The sequence below is a fragment of the Lutjanus erythropterus genome, chromosome 3 (assembly GCF_056507025.1).
Source record: "Lutjanus erythropterus isolate fLutEry1 chromosome 3, fLutEry1.hap2, whole genome shotgun sequence".
NCBI lineage: Eukaryota > Metazoa > Chordata > Actinopteri > Lutjaniformes > Lutjanidae > Lutjanus > Lutjanus erythropterus.
Window position 1 is genome coordinate 38,546,383 of NC_139319.1, and position 12,996 is coordinate 38,559,378.

Here is a 12,996-nt window from a genome sequence, read left to right on the forward strand (position 1 = left end):
ATTTGATAGCTGATGTTGATAGAAGATCAGCAAGGACCATTTTTCTTGACACTGGAGGACTATGACAAAAAGCCCTATGACTTATTTATTGATAAGGCAATGTCAAGCACTTGTTGCACAAACTTTAATGTCACAAGAGAACAAAACAAATATTAGGTCTGTTTACTCCTGACTGGAAAGACATTAATAAGGAATCCCTGAGCAGGAAAAAAAAAGACAAATATGTGAGACAGTTATTCCCCCCTGAAGCAAGCATATGCTTTGCATTACTGCAATTTTCAAATTGCATTTGGTAAAGCTGAAATACAATTCAAATTCAACATTGTCATGTTGCAGAAGCCTTTAAACATCTTTGTTTGGTAAAGATACCCACAACAATCACACTGATTTCCGATGAAAATGAGAATAATGTCAAAATGTATAAAATGTAAAAATGATCATACTAATATAGCAACATCAGTCATGATAATTGCAATTATTTTCAAATCATTCAGCCCTATTGCGAACAAAACTGAACTATAATAGGACTGTTAATAGTAGCTGAAGAGCAACAGTACAAGTAATTTATGCTGAGATAACAATAATAATAAGACAGCAGTACTGCATTAACCCCAAGCCTCCAGCATAGAGAATTTTAGACAAATATACAGTAGAGGTAAACCCATGAACCCCAGCAAAAGGAGGACAATGCCACAAACATACAGCATAGTTGCTTTTTATGTAAGAAACAGTGTGATATCATGTAATTAACACTCCAAACTATGTGCTATACGTTATCTGATCTCTCCTCTCATGAGAAATGCTGAACCACACACAGACACATGTACGCACGCAGAGGGGTGCAGATAGGACTGGGGACAGCAGTTAAATTTATCTTAGTCAGACAGACGACTAAGTGCGATGTGTCTCCGCCCTGCAATGCAACACTTGACTCGACCATGTCTAGAATACCACTCATAGTGCAGATGATAACCTTTAATACCTTCAAACCTGCAGCCTCACGCTCGCAGGGTTCATATAAGCTGCCTCTGTTATGACAGATGATAGCCTTTCAAATGAAAACACATTAGCCTCACTCCCCACACTGTGAGTTACAGTACATGAGATGTGAGATTCACTGACGAAAGAAGAAGCTCGTACGGAGCAAGTTTGAACACGTGTTGTGGGACTGAAATGTAATGCAGTGGCTCAGCAAACTCATAAACAGCACAGCTGCTGAATGCTCATGTCATGTCAGGACCAATTTCACATACATGGCTCTGTATAATTCCACATAAATTATTTCCTACAGAGTTCTGCTGTGTTAAAAATAACAACTTTTCATCATTTTCAGAGATACCAAAAGCATATACATTATTTACTGATGTAGAAGTACAGATAATCTGGAATCTGGTAAAAGTAGAACTTTTTTTAGTTATGCAATCTAATATATCTTTTTTACTAATGTAATCAGTGTATAAAAGTAAATAGTAGCCCTCTGAAGAATATTTATACTGTTTTTTCTGTGCACGGTGAATGGAACCTCATTCATAATTATGAATTAATACTTTTATCTCATAATTTGACCTTTTTGTCTGAAAATTATGACTTACCATTGGGATTTTTTTTTTCACTGGCAGAAATGGGCTTTCATTCCCTTTCTGGTCTGTTTTGTCTTGCTCCCTCTGTCATGCATGATGGAAACACTAAGGAATCATCTTTTCTGTGTTTTTGTCCCATTCATCTTGATATTGGGAAGGCAGCACACAGCGACACAAGTAAAATGTGTCTTGTTGATGTGTCTGTGTCTATTTGTATCCCCTAGCTTATCAACATTTGGACTTGTAATGATATACTTACAGCTACAGCCATCATCATCTCCGCGTGTGTCTCTCTCCAGCTTTCCAGTATGAATAGTTGGAAGGATATGCGTAAGGAGATCCTGTACCTGACAGCAAATGCTACAGGGTCTCCAAACCAGATGTACCAGGCTGTGTCACGTATCGTATGTGGACACCCTGAGGGAGGCGGCCTCAAAATCAAGTCTCTCAACTGGTATGAAGACAATAACTACAAGGCCTTGTTTGGAAACCATGGCAACGACAGTGACAGTGAACCTCTGTCCACTTACGACAACTCTTCCAGTAAGTGTCCAGAGCTTTGGGAAACAATCTTTTTTTTTTACTTCAGAATTATAACTTTTTTACTTCAACAGACAAGCTTCAAGATTCATAATGTCTTTTTTTTATTGTATAGCTCCCTATTGTAACAACATGATGAGAAGCCTGGAATCAAGCCCCATTTCCAGGATGATCTGGAGAGCTCTGAAGCCTCTGCTCATGGGGAAGATCCTGTACACCCCAGATACTCCTGCAACACAGAGAATCATCCACGAGGTACAACAGACCCCTTTCATCTTTTAAGACACCCACCACAATCATAAACAAAGCCCCTTTAAATGAGACTGAATGTGTTTGCGTGTGTTACAGGTTAACAAGACCTTCCAGGAGCTCGGTGTGCTGAGGGACCTTGGAGGGATGTGGGAGGAGATGAGGCCCAAAATCTGGAACTTCATGGAGAACAGCGAAGAAATGGACTTGGTCAGGGTGAGTGTGAAGGCGCTGACAACACACACGCACACACGTCAGAGCTGTTTGCAGCATTCATCCTGTTTACATGAGAGATTTAAAGATGGTTATCTGTACATCTCTGTGACAGAAGTATAATTACATGTCTGATGTATCCACCCAGACTTCTTCAGTATGTCTCCAATATCTGATTGACCTTGAATGTCACAAAAGTGGTTTATTCTCTTGTGGGTTCTTCACAGAACGATAAAGTACTGTAAGTGTGGAGAAAAAGGACAGAAGCAAAGAGAAGTATGAAGTTTTTCATACTGGCTGGTGTCTTTTTAGTAAACATAAGAGAGAGAGACTGATAAACAGATCGATAATCCATCTTACAGGAGGAAAGAGATAAGGTCAACCGCAAAACTTAATCAATTAAAAAAAGCATAATGTGGGTCTGGCAGCAGTCTGAAACATTTATGTGTTTTCTCTGATCATCAAACAGGGACAAGCGCGCAAAATGTTGGTTTTCTTGTACACAGAACTATTTGTTCTGTCCAGATTAATGAGTATAAAGTTACGGTCACTCTACCAGAATAAACCGTTTACCATCATGTTCTTATGAAAACAGTCTCTATCAGATGGTGTATAGATCATAACAGGGCTCTGACTTTTTTCCACAGCTTTCCTATGCAAATTGCATAAGCACCACTTCCACCTAGTGGTAAAAGGTGATACTGTAAAATAACCTTTGCTGCAAGCGTTAACCATACATGAAGAGTCAGTAAGTTGCGATTGAAAACATTTTGAAAAGAGAAGAGATTGAATTATCTGTTTCTGTCAGAGATGAACCACGCTTTAAGTTCATATGAACACCCATTTGTTAGAATTAGATTTAAACATTTAAAGCTCTGTTCAGTTTCATTTTGAAAAGTAACAGTATTCTGTTTTGTATAGTATTTGATTAAATGGCTGTCTCTGTTGTTTTGTAGTATGTCATGAAATAGTTTTATCTTGCAGGGAAACAGAATAAATGGCCATAATAGCAGATAATGCCTTTAAAAAAGCCTTGAATGGGATCTCAGAAAATTAGAAAATTAAATTGCAGTAAAATAGGTCACAAGCCACACAGAGAGTTAAACACACATACACACAGTACACAGGAAGAATAAAGGTCACTAAACTAAACAAGCCTAAAGGCAGACAGGGATTATTCAACTGTTTAATTTTTTACTGTTGTCTGACATACATCTTACTGCATGAGGAAGAAGGCTAATAAGGATTTTAAAGTCTTATGACAGAAAGACCATGAACCTCTTGTAAATGTTGGGTTTTTTAGGTTTTCTTCATTGTAACAGGTCATGGCACATTGACTCTATAATAAACAACATAAATCTTTTGTTTTTGCAGACCTTGCTCCAGAATAATGCCAGCGCAGCCTTCCTTAATGCCCAGCTCAGTGGGACTGAGTGGCGTGTGTCAGATGTGTCGAACTTCCTGTCCAAGGTCTCAGAGGACCAAAGACCTGCAGGTTCCGCCTATACCTGGAGAGACGTCTTCAACGAAACTGACCAGGCCATACAGACCATCTCACGCTTCATGGAGGTTAGTGTGTTGGTGCAGGATGCATCAACAGTCTTTTCACATGACTAGTTCAGTCATGTCAGGAGTGTGAAATTATACTGCTGTGTAATTGTTCTTGTCTACAGGGACTGTGCCAATAAACACATCTTTGTATGGGTCATAAGTTGTGTCTGTAAAATAGCTGTTATCCAATCTTGGATGCAAAGAATTTTAGTGGGGAAATAGGTTAAATGCCACTTGCACAAATAGGTCATCACATTACAAAATCTTCCAGTATCCTCTGTTGCTTTATAATGCACTTTAACCACATTTAGCTCCCAGCACAGCTATTAAGAGTCTTGAAATCAAATGTTCTTGCTTTCCTCATTGCCATTCTGAGTGTGTCACTGCTTCCTGTCTCAGAGTAGTGGGTCAGTATGCCAGAGTGGCGCCTCAGCGACAAACAACCAGCACTATACCCCTGCCAAATGTTAATCAATGTTCATGCCACAATGAATGGGCAATCTTCACTGAGATTCCTGTAAAGTAATCATCAAGGTTCAATGATAAATGTGAGCTAAAAGCCTTGTGACGTACAGCTGATATACAATTATCTGATACATAATGATCAGATAAGCTAAATAAGTAATGATGTTTTCCATTGCATAGACTGATGAATGCAACTGATGATTTGCAATGTGGGCAAATCCACCACATGACCTCAGACTTTCTTTAGTCTCCTCATCCCTCTTGCTACCGTGGATAATGCTAATACTAATCGTTTAAAAAGACATTAACTTGACGTCGGTTAGGTAACCGCAAATATTAAACACCATGAAATATCTTTGACTAATGTCTTGCAAAGTAACCCACTGGCCTACTGACTGTGTCTCACCCATAAAGGAGCTCATATAATGTGTGAACTGACATTTCCCATACCAAAAACTATGTCAAGGCCTTGAGTGACTGCATAAGACTGGCCTGCCTGTAGCATTATAAGCTCTCATACTGTGTTTTCATTGTGCTTTCTGTACTTATTGGCTTTTCACACAGTGTGAGTGGATGAGGTATAAGTCAGCTTATGTCAGCTGTGTACAGAATGTGAGAGGCTAATCTGCAGGAGGTCTCCACAAATCAGCTAAACTCTGATGTAGTTCCTCAGTGTCAAACCAAGGAACATGGGTTTGTGTAGTAGGGCATAGAGTTCATCTTTGTTATCAGCTTCTGAACATTATATAAGAGGAAAGCAAGAGACTGAATGAGCAGGACTTTTTTTATTTTAAGAATATGATTAGTTTATTTTCAGCTGTTAAAAGCCTGTCTGGTAAACGTTGCATTGCCATCATTTTACATTAATACTTTAAGTATTTAAAAGTGGGGTGAGCAATTCTGACAGATTGCTGATTGCTAAATCTCTTTTTTTGCCAGCCATGACCTAAGCATGTGCAATAAAATTGGCTTGAATTGTTTTTGGAAATAAATGTTTGAATGATGTATGTACAATTGCAAAAAAAAAACAAAACACAACACTGCAGTCAGTAGATGCCATTTTATAAAATTAAAATAAAAAGAATAAAATAAAATAAAAAATAACTATGTAATATCAGGGCAGGTATTGTCATAGTCAGGTACGGTTTTGAAACATTTTTTTCTTGAGATATTTTAGCATTTTTTTATACTCCCGTTTAGACCCCACAACAATTCATGCAAAAGCATCGTCCCTTTTTGTCAGACACTAAGTAAAATATGCTGTAACCGTGCCCTCTTTTCCTCTCAGTGTGTGAACCTGGACAAGCTGGAGCCTGTAGCTAATGAGGAGCGACTCGTCAACAAGTCCATGGGACTTCTGGACAACCAGAAGTTCTGGGCTGGAATCGTGTTTCCTGACATCACCCATAGCAACAGTACTGACTTGCCTCCCAACGTCAACTATAAGATCCGCATGGACATTGATAATGTGGAGAGGACAAACAAGATTAAAGATGGGTAAGAGGCTGTGTCCAACTAATATTTAATTGCAGATTCTCTGCAGATTTTTAGGTTCTTTACTGATTTTCATTTTGCTTTGCAGTTATTGGGACCCCGGTCCCAGGGCAGACCCCTTTGAGGACCTTCGCTACATCTGGGGTGGATTTTCTTACCTGCAGGACGTCATCGAGCAGGGAATCATCAGAGCTGTCACTGGCACTAAGGAGAAGACAGGAATCTACATTCAGCAGATGCCCTACCCTTGCTATGTTGACGACATGTAAGTGACCTCTTTGAAAAGCAAGAGGCTAATTGCATCTTTCACTGCACAGTTACTTCATTATGTAAAGTGACCTTCGACCGACCTGGAGGCCCCCTACTGGCCGTGGGAGATTGTTGTTTGCATGATGCGCATTCAGTATTTATCAGTTCTTTTGGTTTATTGACTTAAATAAAGTTTTAGTTTATGTATACTGATTTAATGATGTAAGGCATTTGAAGATAGAAGTTTAAGGTATGTAACCAGTTTTTGTCTTTTCTTTTCACAGTTTCTTGCGGGTGATGAGTCGGTCAATGCCTCTCTTCATGACTTTGGCCTGGATGTACTCAGTAGCCATCATCATCAAGGGTGTGGTGTACGAGAAGGAGGCACGCCTCAAAGAGACCATGAGGATCATGGGTCTGAACAATGGCATCCTGTGGCTCAGCTGGTTCATCAGCAGCTTAATCCCACTCCTGATCAGCGCCGGCTTGTTGGTGATGTTACTGAAGGTTGGTGTGGCCACAGACTCAGTCACATACACGTGTTCACGCTGTCATCATGCAGGAATGTCAGCAAATTGTGGAAAACAAGTGAACATACTCACAAAAATCATTACTCATATTTATACTCAACATTTGACTAGATAGTCACTCTGTTTTTCCAATGTTCACAACACGTAATTGTCCAGAGATGTCATCAAATTGTGCAAAACAAATGATATCATACTGCTGTAACCAGGAAACTATTTAACTTTCCTCATCCTTCTTTCCCTGCCTCCCTCCTCAGATGGGCAACCTGCTGCCTTACAGTGACCCAGGGGTCGTGTTTCTTTTCCTGGGATCCTTCGGTGTAGTCACCATCATGCAGTGTTTCCTCATCAGCACCCTATTCTCCCGTGCCAACTTGGCAGCTGCCTGTGGGGGCATCATATACTTCACCCTCTACCTGCCCTATGTGCTCTGTGTCGCCTGGCAAGACTATGTGGGTTTTGGCGCAAAAGTTGTAGTGGTGAGTGGAAGAAATTATTTAATTTAAAGTTAATTATACTTTTGTATATGTCCTGTATCTGGATTTTTTTTGTCTGCTAATCTCTGGCTTTTCTGTTCTTCTCCCAGAGTCTGCTGTCTCCCGTGGCTTTTGGTTTTGGCTGCGAATACTTTGCCTTGTTTGAGGAGCAGGGGGTGGGCATCCAGTGGTCCAACCTGCTGGCCAGCCCTCTGGAGGAAGACAGCTACAACCTGACCACCTCCATCTGCCTCATGCTGTTCGACGCTGTGCTTTACGGAATAATGACCTGGTACATCGAAGCTGTGTTTCCTGGTGAGTGAAGGATAAAGTTTATGAAGATTTCCCCCTTTAAATTGCTGAATCAATTATGTCCAGTTAAATAGTGCAAATTGTTATGAGATGTTTTAAGGTTGTTTTTGTGAACTGGACGGAAAACAAAACAATTCTCTCCACTGCAGGTCAGTATGGGATACCCAGGCCTTGGTACTTCCCTTTCACGAGGACGTACTGGTGTGGAGAGAAACAGAACAAGGACCTCTCCACCCCCCTGTCAAAGAAGGGCAACGCTGAAGGTACAAATCTTAGAGGAAAAAAAACTTAATTAAAAAAAAAAATATATATATATACATATATATATATATATATATATATATATATATATATATATATATATACACACACACACACACACACACACAAGAGATTATATTAGTACATTACTACATTACTCAATAGTGCCTGTATGTTGCTAAATGCTAAAGTGCCATTGTCCTTGTCTTTATTTTATCCACAGCTGTGTGTATTGAGGAGGAGCCGGCCCACATCGAGCCAGGTGTTTACATCGAGAATCTGGTGAAGGTCTACAGCCATGGAAACAAGCTGGCTGTAGACGGACTGTCCCTGAGGTTCTACAATGGACAGATCACCTCCTTCCTCGGCCACAACGGAGCTGGCAAGACCACAACCATGTAAGATAATACACAGATCATGCACAGTGCTCATCAGCCAGTAAGCTACTCGGTGGAGATGGTGATTGATGTTGACCATTGTGTCCTTGCTTTCCTGATAGGTCAATCCTGACGGGGTTGTTTCCACCCACCTCTGGTACAGCCTACATCCTCGGCAAGGACATCCGTACTGAACTCAGCACCATCCGGCAGAATCTGGGCGTCTGTCCCCAGCACAACGTACTTTTCAGCATGTACGTAGACCTTCAAGTTTCAGTATCTTAAGTTTTCAATGTCAAGATATGAATATTTTGCACACTTGTAGCCTCTTCTGGTTTGGTAATTGTGTAATTTGTTGTAACCCAGGCTGACAGTGGAGGAACACATCTGGTTCTACGCCCGTCTGAAGGGCCTGCCAGAGGAGAAAGTGAAGGCTGAGATGGAACAAATAGTGAACGATGTTGGACTGCCTCACAAACGACAGTCCCGCACCAGTGCGCTGTCCGGTCAGTTTGATTACTTTTTTTTCCCTACATTTTTTTGTTGATTCACAAATAATATTGGACATAAATGCATGTTTTACAGGAAAACTGTAATTCTGATGTTTTCTTCCTGTTGTCTATGCAGGAGGGATGCAGAGGAAGCTGTCAGTGGCTCTCGCTTTTGTTGGAGGCTCAAAGGTTGTGATCTTGGATGAACCCACTGCTGGGGTCGATCCCTACGCACGCAGAGGCATCTGGGACCTGCTGCTTAAATACAGACAAGGTAAATACAGCTGATAGCTGCTTCTTCATCATGCAGTACATCTTTTTTTAATATTTGATGTGATTAATTCTGTTTAGGTTTCTGTTTTAGTTTGTATGCTAACTGTGTTTGTCCCTCTGGCCCTCCATCAGGCCGCACCATCATCCTGTCCACTCACCACATGGATGAGGCTGACATCCTGGGCGACCGCATCGCCATCATTTCCCACGGCAAGCTGTGCTGTGTAGGGTCCTCTCTCTTCCTGAAGACCCATCTGGGCACGGGATACTACCTGACCCTGGTCAAGAGAGACTACGACCTGACCCTTCAGTCCTGCAGGAATTCTGCCAGCACCGTCTCCTACAGCAAGAAGAACGAGAAGGTATGACAGATGCTATGAGGAACACATAATTTTAAAAGACACAAGAAGGAAGGAGATGTTTGATCTAGTCTTTCATTTGTTGAACTGTTTACCCTCTTTGTCTTTTCCTCAGGAGGACAGTGTATCAGAGAGCAGTTCAGATGCTGGCCTTGGCAGTGAACCAGAGAGTGAAACCACCACCATTGGTAAGAGCTGACATTCAACTGGCCACTTTAAAGGTGGATGAGTTTATTCCAGTATAACGAGCCAACCTCTCATTCTTTCTGCCGATTTCTCCCCTACAGATGTGTCCCTCATCTCCAACGTAATATTCAAGCACGTCCCCGAGGCTCGCCTGGTTGAGGACCTCGGACACGAACTCACCTACGTCTTGCCCTACCAGTCAGCCAAAGACGGAGCCTTTGTGGAGCTCTTCCATGAGCTGGATGACCGACTCACTGACCTGGGAATATCCAGTTATGGAATATCTGATACCACCCTGGAGGAGGTGAGGAGCAGTGAAAAGCCTACACACATTTTTGTCTGGGCTTTTTATTTTCTGTTTGATTTGTTGCTTATGTGCTTCTGCCAAAGTTTTAATCACATCTTTCTACTCTGCAGATTTTCCTAAAAGTAGCTGAGGACAGTGGAGTGGATTCTGTTGAGCTTTCAGGTGAGATTTACAGCTTCATTTTAGAGTCAATCTGGATTACTGCAGATGTTATCTTTAAACAAAACAGAAGATATGAAACAGTATATATGAACATGTCGACTCTCCTGTGGCTGCAGATGGAGTCGTGCCGACCAGGATTCGCCGCCATCATGCATTTGGAGACCACCAGAGCTGCCTGAAGCCCTTCACTGAGGATGACTTTGATTTCAACGACTCTGAAGGTGACCCAGGTAGAACTGCACTACCCAGCATGCAGTGCAATGATAGAATCAGTCTTGTTGCTATCATTGCTTATGCTTTTGTTTGCCAAAAAAAAGGTCTTTTTCCCCAAAAAGAATTAGGAAACACATGTCACATCTCAGATTTGTAATGGAGGAAAAGTGCAGTTTCTTTTTGTGTTAAGAAAACCAGATGTTGCAAAGAACAGAGATCATTTGCTTTGTGCCAGTATAATTTCAAATGGCATTCAGTTTTGCCATGTACTGTTACAAAGTAAGGACACTTAATTTTGCAAGTTTGCTCACGTGTACTGTGATGTGTGTGCAGAATCCCGTGAGACCGACTGGCTCAGTGGAACAGATGGCAAAGGTTCATACCAGGTCAAAGGCTGGAGTCTGAAGAGACAGCAGTTTGTTGCGCTTCTCTGGAAACGATTCCTCTATGCTCGGCGCTCCAGGAAAGGCTTCTTTGCTCAGGTACATTGATGCTATTTTCATATACAGGTACTATAAATAAACAGATAGTCAGTGCAGAAATTTCTGCTTTGAATCAACTTTGCAGTATTTTCACAGCAATCTCACACCTTTTCAAATGAAGCAGTTGTTCTGAGGTGTGTGAGTTTTCATCCACATCAATTGTAAATTATCATGATGTTGTTTTTCAGATTGTTCTTCCGGCTGTGTTTGTGTGTATCGCCCTGGTGTTCAGTCTGATTGTTCCTCCATTTGGAAAGTACCCAAGTTTGGCTCTGGATCCTGGCATGTATGGAGAGCAGTTTACTTTCATCAGGTGAGATATGTTCAATCAAATTTTGAACAAGAAAAGATGGTTCTGCTCATTCTTTAAATGAAAAACTTTTAAATCTCAAATTCACCTCAACAAATCATTCTGCATTTCTGACAAAAAAAGGAACGAGCACATTTTCCAAATAAATGTGGTATTTCCATCTGCAAAGTGCACAATCCATTAAACATGCAAAAGATTACCTAACTGTACTAAGGTTTGCATGTTACCTAACTGATGTATTTTAAACTCACTGCCTTAGTAACATGCAAGTGCTGACAACTGCAAAGAACACAGCTGTTAAATTAATTTATTAGAACTATTGTGAAACTCAAAATCCAAGTTTCATAGAGTGGTGGTATTAGAAACTGATGAAGAAGTTGGTCTATTAATAGTAGAAGTGATTGTACTTGTCTTCGGTCATAATGATAGCTGTTCTACATCCTATTGTTAATTCTAACTGACAATTAGTTTGTGTATATCTAGTTAAAAACAATTCAATAAATGATATGTATTGTTAAAGTGTCTTATATATAATATTATATGTATTATTGATTCTCTGTGTCCCTGTAGTAATGACTTACCTGAGGACCCTCACACAAACAAACTACTGGGAGCTCTGACAGAAAAACCAGGATTTGGAACACGCTGCATGGAAGGAGAACCCATACCGTGAGTTTCGAGAAGAAAAGCTTGCTTAAGAAAATATAGACACATACATCACAAATATGGTCGTCTTCTCAAATGCATAAAAAGGAGATTTTGGAGTGAAATATAAACTTGGTCTATCTCTTTGCTCCAGGGACATTCCCTGCACAGCAGTTGAGGACGAGTGGTCGGTCCCGCAGGTCTCCCAAAGTGTGAAGGACCTGTTTGAGAAAGGAAACTGGTCCATGGAGAATCCCTCTCCCCTGTGTGAGTGCAGCTGTGGTGGACGCAAGAGGATGCTTCCTGAATGTCCTGCTGGTGCTGGCGGACTTCCACCACCGCAGGTTGGTGAAAGCAAACAATTAAAAAAAAAAAAAGATCAAATAAACATAAAGCAAGGACACTCTCCTCTTTCTACTCATTTACGGACGCAAGACAAGCTGATAATGCTACACAAAAAAACAAACATTAATTAACTGTTTTTTCTGTTTGTGTATCTAGATGAAGATCAGTGACAAAGACACTCTTCAGAATCTGACCGGCAGAAACATCTCAGACTATCTGGTTAAAACCTACGCTCAGATCATTGGCAAGAGGTAACACTCATCATACGCATTTGTGTGACCCAGTTCATTGTATTAGTTCTTCTTCTGGGATGTCTTAAGCATTGGATCATTTTATTTTCTTCTCTTATAGCCTGAAGAACAAGATTTGGGTCAACGAGTTCAGGTACATTATTACACATGATCCACCTTGAGCTTATTTGTCAATAATATTGACTCGAGCACCTCTCTGCTTTGTCCTCTGCTGATAATAAAATGACTCTTCTCTATAATATAGATATGGCGGGTTCTCGCTGGGCGCCAGGAGTTCTCAGCTTTTGTCTCACACGGATGAAATCGATGATGCGATTGCACAGCTGAGGAGACGCTTCCGTCTGGAGAGAGTAAGAGAATTCATTACGCTATTATTTTACATTTGCCACTTCCCTAATGCACAAAAAGAGCTCATTAAATGTGGTGGATTTTACTACTGTGGCTCCTGTTAGTCAGGGTAAGACACTGACTGCTATGTCAAGGTTATTATAGTTAACTAAAATGTAACTATAACTTAAAGCTAGGTGTGCATAAACATGTTAATTAACTAAACTGAATTGAAAATGAGAAAAAAAATAAATACTAATGAAAATTACACACCAATAAATACTGTGTGCTGTGTACAGCAACTTGTTTATAATGTTAAATTGCAGCTGTAGTGAAACAAGACTGGATAGA

The 12,996-nt window shown here is 40.6% G+C and overlaps 1 protein-coding gene across 1 annotated transcript in view; it reads left to right on the forward strand.

Annotated features, from left to right (window-relative positions):
* LOC146330538 (phospholipid-transporting ATPase ABCA1-like) overlaps positions 1-12,996 on the forward strand; it is a 44,504-nt gene that overhangs the window by 22,921 nt on the left and 8,587 nt on the right. The window contains exons 9-34 of the mRNA XM_084716100.1: positions 1,880-2,123; positions 2,236-2,375; positions 2,469-2,585; positions 3,957-4,151; positions 5,887-6,095; positions 6,181-6,357; positions 6,626-6,848; positions 7,126-7,347; positions 7,455-7,659; positions 7,806-7,919; positions 8,141-8,315; positions 8,417-8,548; positions 8,661-8,800; positions 8,922-9,059; positions 9,191-9,420; positions 9,533-9,605; positions 9,705-9,907; positions 10,021-10,072; positions 10,189-10,302; positions 10,619-10,767; positions 10,956-11,080; positions 11,648-11,746; positions 11,877-12,066; positions 12,224-12,318; positions 12,419-12,451; positions 12,563-12,668. Of these exons, the coding sequence (XP_084572226.1) occupies positions 1,880-2,123; positions 2,236-2,375; positions 2,469-2,585; positions 3,957-4,151; positions 5,887-6,095; positions 6,181-6,357; positions 6,626-6,848; positions 7,126-7,347; positions 7,455-7,659; positions 7,806-7,919; positions 8,141-8,315; positions 8,417-8,548; positions 8,661-8,800; positions 8,922-9,059; positions 9,191-9,420; positions 9,533-9,605; positions 9,705-9,907; positions 10,021-10,072; positions 10,189-10,302; positions 10,619-10,767; positions 10,956-11,080; positions 11,648-11,746; positions 11,877-12,066; positions 12,224-12,318; positions 12,419-12,451; positions 12,563-12,668 (3,900 nt within the window). The remainder of the gene's footprint in view (positions 1-1,879; positions 2,124-2,235; positions 2,376-2,468; positions 2,586-3,956; positions 4,152-5,886; positions 6,096-6,180; positions 6,358-6,625; positions 6,849-7,125; positions 7,348-7,454; positions 7,660-7,805; positions 7,920-8,140; positions 8,316-8,416; positions 8,549-8,660; positions 8,801-8,921; positions 9,060-9,190; positions 9,421-9,532; positions 9,606-9,704; positions 9,908-10,020; positions 10,073-10,188; positions 10,303-10,618; positions 10,768-10,955; positions 11,081-11,647; positions 11,747-11,876; positions 12,067-12,223; positions 12,319-12,418; positions 12,452-12,562; positions 12,669-12,996) is intronic.